At 31.4% G+C, this 7,353-nt stretch overlaps 1 protein-coding gene across 1 annotated transcript; it reads right to left on the reverse strand.

Moving 5' to 3' along the window:
- Positions 1 to 165: 165 nt before the first annotated feature.
- Trs31 (trafficking protein particle complex subunit 31) lies at positions 166 to 6,559 on the reverse strand. Its single transcript, XM_088264972.1, has 7 exons — positions 6,483 to 6,559; positions 5,995 to 6,164; positions 3,415 to 3,541; positions 2,814 to 2,897; positions 1,435 to 1,533; positions 718 to 1,349; positions 166 to 403 (listed from the first exon to the last, which is right to left on the reverse strand). The coding sequence occupies exons 2-6, from the start codon at positions 6,144 to 6,146 to the stop codon at positions 1,251 to 1,253; spliced, it is 561 nt and encodes a 186-aa protein (XP_088121098.1). The 5' UTR covers positions 6,147 to 6,164; positions 6,483 to 6,559; the 3' UTR covers positions 166 to 403; positions 718 to 1,250.
- Between the last annotated feature and the right edge of the window lie 794 nt (positions 6,560 to 7,353).

Genomic DNA, 7,353 nt, shown 5'->3' on the forward strand with positions numbered 1-7,353 from the left:
TCCCTAGCAATAATACCACCAATGTTCATTTATTATGTACAAGAAGTTTAATAAATAATAATTGTTTCAATGATACTTTCAAAAGTTTTTTTAAAATTCTATGGTCGAACAAAATACGCATTCAAATATAAGCTAAACATGTGGGAAATAAAATACAGCATACAATATTTTTGTTACATAATTTAATATGAGCATTTTATGTTAAAGGGCGTCGTGACACAGTATTTTCCTTGAAATTTATTTTTATCATAAACTCTATCATACTTATGGATGATACATTTATAAAACTAGATTTTCAAAATGGACAAACAATTTGACTACTGTGAATCAAATTTCATAAACATATTCGTATTTCAAACCAGTGATTTTTATTTTTAAAGTTACGGTCAGTACAATTTTTTTTCTAATATAGAGGCATCTCTCATGAGTTTAATTCGTTCCAGCATCTTACTCGTTAAGTGAAATATTTTTTCCCATGCAAATGTATGTAAAATACGATAATGCGTTCCAGGCCGAAATAAAACTCAATTTTTTATTTTATTCTTTTAAAGGTTTTTTTCAAATAAAATTACTTATAAATTGTTAAGGAGTGTAAAAACTTGGAATAAAAATTATATTTAAAAAAAAAACTTAGTAAAAATGTGAATGTATGACAAATAAGTAATCTCTTTTAAGATTTCTTTTGCTCTGCGAATTACTCATTATGAGAGGTTCCACTGTATAGGTTTTTATTAGTACCAGTGGTTAAGTTAGGTCAACCTCCGTAGTGTAATGGTCAGCATGCTCGGAGACCATACTGGAGGTCCTGGGTTGGATTCCCAAAGGGGAAGTCAAATTAATATGTGATAAAATAAGTCATAGGTGATTTTTTTCACTCTAAAACATTTACTCAATATTAACCTGGACTGGTACCTGAAGCGGAGGGCTTAGCACCTTTCCTTCATGTGTTAGCGATCAAGATAACACTGCGTTTATATGATGCAGTGCCCTATGCACCATCGGGTGTGGATAAGGGGTTTGAAGAAGTAGTTAATAATCTAATTTTAGTACTTTTTTTTTATATATACATAAATATACCATTCGTAAAAGAAGAGTTTATGATAATATAAATATTTATTTAAAAAAATACTATTTTGCAATCCTCTTGAAGTAATTTTCTACATAATATTAACGCCTCCATAATTTAACGGTAACCATTTTGGGCTACCGAGCATGACCTTCCGATGACCGTGTGCAGAATGAGTATGGTTTTATCTGTCCTCCAACATTTTATCACGTGCTATGACAGTATCGTCAAATTTCACCATGTACGTTGTCCCTTGATGCCAGTGTGCGGTAACTTTGGCAGGCTGCAATCAACAAGCAATGAAATTAATTTTATCTCGATGAATTACCAAAATCGTAATACAAACGACGCAGTCATTGACAACTTACAAATCCACTTTTAGTCAGCACAGCTTCGATTATTCCAGCATTAAATGTGGCACAGTTTAGGGATCCTTTGTCTTTCGGTACACTTATATATTTATTAACCTAAAATAAAATCATTAATTAGAAATATTAACCTATCCGGGAGTACAAAAATTGATGTCCGACATTCTCTGGGAAGTGGGTTCTTTTTACATGAAAAAAAGTTTTTTTTTCATTAAATCGATGTATGTATGTATTATGAAGATAGTAATTATGTTAAAATATATATTTTTTAAAAACACCTATTCTAAATATTTTTCAATTATGACAAAATTACACACAAATATCCACAGATGTCATTGCTATACAATAGATTTATATTATCCACTGACACTTCGTGATGGAATTGCCCACTGGAATGGACACTGCGTGATGGAATTATAAAAAAAAATTAAAAAAAATAAAAAATAAATAAAATAAAAACAATTTTAATACTATCATGCAATACTTAAATTCACTCAAATTAAATTAATTTCTCAATAAAATTACATCAAATCATGGTTATCAACTCCTGCCTTCTTTTATATATAACATAACAATTTGTATAGCCTCCCACCAGTCTGATGATGTCGGTAACGACGAAACCCGGTCGCTGGTCAAATAAAAATAAAGTGGAAAAGCTAAAAATATTGGTTTTAATCTAATAATATATTGCTATACAAGTTACATCATACTAACTGACAGACGGACTTCGACGTTCATTAACGTCGATACTCCTTTAAGGAAAATTCGCACTGACATTCATTTAGTATGCTTAGTTAACTCAAATGTCTCATCTAAAACAACCCTATGACATAGTAACCAATGCCACAGATATTTATTCATGATCAGCATGCAATATTGTGTAGCCGGTTCCCAGTGAAGGAGTGGACAACACAATAACACTTATAATAATAATAATAAATTTGGATAATTTATACAACGCTTTTTCGTAAAATACTACCTTAAGGGCGTTTCACTGTGAATAAATTGGGGAAAAGAAGATAGTGGAAATGATCTAGCAAACCAATGTTTTTTTTTGTTTTTTCTAAAGATCATCTCACTTTCACTGTCTAAATACTGATGGAAGAGCATTCCACACCATCGGTCCTACAGCAGCAAAGGCACGCTCGCCAAATTTAGTGTGCTGGTTGCGACCTGGTAAGATCACTTTGCCCATGGCAGTAACTTAGTTGGCAATTAAAGTGTTAAATATCATATTTACAAAATCAAGCATTGGATTTAGCTTACATTCCTCAATTTTTGAAAAAAAAATCATTTCAAATCGTTAAAGGACGACTGTTTGAACTAGCAAAGTGATAAAATTAATGACGGTGTACTATATTACCAGAATTGGTACTTACCAGAGCATCTTTTTCAATGATGTAATAAGTTCTCTCGTCATCATTGGCATGTTCTAACTTGTCTGCTTCTTTTCCAAACAGTGTCTGAAATAAAACATATTTGTCGAAATTCCAGTTTCCTTTCTATAAAAAAAAATAAATTTAAATCTATGCTAAAAAACTAAGAATCTTCTAACCCTTATCCACATCCAATGGTGCATAGGACACTGCATCATATTGACACAGTGTTATCTTGACCGTTTTTTTTACATGAAGGCAAAGTAATCACTCCTGCCCTTCAGGGACCAGTCCAGGGTAATATTAAATAAATATTACAGTATAAATCACGATTATTTATTTTCACCCCCCCTTGGGAATCGTACCCCAACCTCCGGCATGGTATCTAAACACGCTAACCATTACACAAAAAAATAAGACTAAATCTTGCAGTTCAAACATAAAGTGATTAAAAACAGTAAAATTCAAATGTTAAATTATAATAAGTTTCTAAATTTGAATTTGAATTTAAATTTAAATACATCCTGTAATATCCTAAATCAGCATTTTTATTAATCAATTAGGTTGTCATAGTTATAATTTAAATGGCTAAATATATACATACCTTCCACAATGTCGATTTGATAAATAATAACATGTTTAGTAATTTTATCTCCCTTTTTCCATTCCGTTCTCTCGTGAAATATAAATCGATGACTCTGCTTCCGACATCTTGCCCCAGCTCTGCCAATCTATCGATCAAAAGATGAATTTAATAACAAATCTTAAGATGAAGAATTCAGAGGTCAAAGGATGAACAAGCTGTTAATTTTAATTTAAAGGGGTCAAAATTAAAATTCAAAAATGTAATTTTTATAAATGCACATATTTACGCGTAGTGATCTTTCAAAAGAAATTTGTACTTTTTGTTGACACAATAGCAGTAGAAATTAATGAAATAAGTATAAATTTTTAAATTGGTAAGATAAAAAACATAATTTTAACATATTTCCACAACGCATGCTCCAAATTCCATGGACAGCTAGACGCACCAACGAGTCCATTCGGCAGGAACTACGCTTGGATGGCTTGACTCTGGCCAATATCTGTACCCAATAGATTCTCCAGTTCTTTGGACACGTTGCGCGTGGCAACGAGGATAGCCTGGAACGACTAGTTGTGATCGGTAGCCTGGAGGGAAAGAGAGGGAGAGGAAGATCCCCACATGATGGACCGAACAAATTAAGGCAGCAGCAGGCACCTCGGTGGTTGGAGCGCTACATGTAGCACAGTCAAGGGATAACTAAAGAAGAGTCGTTGCTTCTGCAAGGGTCACAACCCTCAGCAATGAGGAATAAGACGGAGAAGAAGAAAATTGTTTTTGTATTTACAATACTTTTTAGATTTTTTCTTTTCTTTTATTTCAAATTAGGGGCGAAATATCTTACTATTTCAAATTTTGTAATGTTTTGTAGGAAAAAACGTTGAGGTACCAGGATTTCTATGATGTTTTGTATAAATTTATTTAAATTATGGCAAAAGTATGATTATCGTTAAAAAAATATATTTATTTTAACAACAAAATTAGGAGTCAAACATGTGATTGAGTGCATCAACTTAGCATTTTTTTTGGAAAATAACCTAATTTTTCAGAATACAGAAAAGTAATTATAAATGTTGCGCATTTTCCAATAACCTACGATTAACTAGGACAATAATTTACCAGATAATTTATTTACCATCCACTCTAGTAAATTGAGTGTCTGTTATACTTTTATATATTTTTTTTATGTAATTACAAGTAAAAGTGTTCAGTTTCATTATGAATAACTTTAACCCTTTCCGGTACCCCAAAATTAAAAAAAAATCTAGGTAGACAGTTACATTCCACTTGGAGAAATCTTTTGTCCTCTGCTCCACATACCGTTGTAATAGATACGAGTTACAAAAATGTAAGCTTGGAATTTCAATAAATAATACTAATGATGATTAAAGAAAACACTTCGTTTTTTACCACTTGAGTTTTATTATAGACTACATGTTTCAGAAGTTAAACTTCCATCATTCAGGTCTGTATAATAACTTAAATATAAAATATAAAATTGTTCTTTAAATAAGGAGAGGGGAAAGTAAGGGGAAGGGGTTAGTCAAGGGACGGAGTTGGAAAACAAAGGAAAAATGGAAAGCAATGGTGAAGAATTTTGAAACAATATATTATTTAATAAATTATTATTAGAATTCAGGTTTTTTTGGATTTCTAAATTTTAAAGATAATTCATAATTTGGCCTTTATATGGAACAAGGTGTAATAATTTTAATTTATGAGAGTGAAATGAGTGATTAGTATCTATTATGTGATTTGCAAATTCCGAAAAATAATTACTAACAAGACCGCTATGATGTTCTTTAATTCTAATCTCAGTTTGGCCAATATATTTTTTATCACAATCTCCACACGAAATTTCATAAACACCACTTTTTTGTAATAAATTAATTTTAGATTTTGAGTTATCGAGGATTTTATGTATTATTATTTGTATAATATGCAGGTTGGATATGGGAGGGTAAGATTTTCGAAATATTTTTAGTTATTGAACCCGTATATAAAAATTTTCGCCAAGATTTATTTTTGATTGAATCATTATTAGGAGCTGAATATATTTATTTTTTGGTTAAATTATTTTTAATTTTATTTTTTAACATTTTATCTATTAGCGCGCTACTATACCCGTTTCAAAATTATTCACCATTGCTTTCCATTTTTCCTTTGTTTTCAAACTCCGTCCCTTGACTAACCCCTTCCCCTTACTTTCCCCTCTCCTTATTTATAGAACAATTTTATATTTTATATTTAAGTTACTATACAGACCTGAATGATGGAAGTTTAACTTCTGAAACATGTAGTCTATAATAAAACTCAAGTGGTAAAAAACGAAGTGTTTTCTTTAATCATTGTAACATGTCTTACCACAAAGTTAATGCCGAAACAATAAATAAAATACTAATGATGTCGAATGAAATCCGACATGGGACCTAAGAGCAAAAAATCGATGTGGAATGAGATTCGACATTGGACCAGTAAGGGTTAATTGCACCAAACCCATAAATTTACATCAGCTTTTAGTCTCACCATATATAATATTTTGACAAAATCAAACTCTCATGGATAGCAAAGAAACGAACTTCTGCATTAAATAAAACTTACTTATTTTGTAATTCTGGAACAGTGTAGACTCTGTTTTGGCAGTATTGAACCATCTCAGAAAATAAAAGAGCAAAGCAACTTAATGACACTTCACCTTTACCTCGGCTCAGTGGTTTATCTAAAATACTTGTCTTCATTCTTGTAGACGACATTGCAAAGTGTCTCGGTTACTGCAATAAAAATATTTATTTTTTGATTAATTATCATACCAACAAAAACAACAGGTTAGGAATGGTTTATATCATGCAAAAACTAATTCAGTAGTGTGGTTAACATACAAATATTAAAAGTCGGTAAAATTAAACAAACTACAATTTCATATGATGAATGAGAAAAAATTGAATCAGGAAATGAGGAAAAGGTAAAAACAAAAAGTGAATAACAGAAATAATAACACTATAGGCTGTGAAATGAAGACCAAATAGGCATATTATGTACAATCATAAATAAAGAACCACATCAAATTTATAAATATGTAAGCCTCATACCAATATTTATATAAATGTAAATGACAAAAATACTCGAGGAAAAAATGCTAAAACGTCAATAATTATTTTGACAGAACAGATTTGCCGGAGTGCGTTCATTTTCCCAGAGGACTCATAAGGTGATCACTCGATCTAAAAAAATATGAAGTACCTACATTGTGCTAAAAAAGTCAAAAATAATTGAGAACGTTTTATGTAATTTTTGTACCAACACTAATATGTGTAATATACTAATCTTTACTTCCTAGAATTATTAACACATAAATTTAGTAGTCCGGTCAGGAGTTGGAATAATCGGCGTGTATGTATGAGAATATGCATGAATGTGGAAGAGGAGAAAAAAATGTTCAATGACAGATTGGTGTGGCATTCTATTCCCTCTGCCTACCGAACGTTAACGTTTTTTTTTAATGGCAGTTTAGTGTAAATCAGAATTAATTAGTTTTATAAATTTTTCTGACATTTTTACTAGGGTAATTCCCAAATTGTGAAATTGCCGGATTTTTTTCTTTAAAATTTGAATGTTTTGTATCTGCGGCCCTCCAATCAATCTATTTAGTTATTTGGTCCGGGATTGTATTCGGCAGGCAAAACGATGATTGATAGTTGTTGGAATGGTGAAATATGGAAAGAATGCAAGGCTGAGATAAGCATTATCGATAAAATTAAGAAAGGTGTGTTGAGATAGTTTGGACATGTGGAACGTATGAGTGAGGAAAGAAGGGTAAAACAAATTTATGAGGCGAACGTAGTTGGAAAATGAAGCAGAAGAAGACCGAGGAAAACTTGGCACAATCAGGTTTGTCAGTTGAAAGCGGCTGAGTCAGGAGTCGAAACAATCGTCGGGTATGTATGAGAAGATGCATGAATG

Source organism: Brachycentrus maculatus, unplaced genomic scaffold (assembly GCF_059751285.1).
Source record: "Brachycentrus maculatus isolate JH-2025_06_01 unplaced genomic scaffold, ASM5975128v1 h1tg000241l, whole genome shotgun sequence".
In the NCBI taxonomy this organism is placed as follows: Eukaryota; Metazoa; Arthropoda; class Insecta; order Trichoptera; family Brachycentridae; genus Brachycentrus; species Brachycentrus maculatus.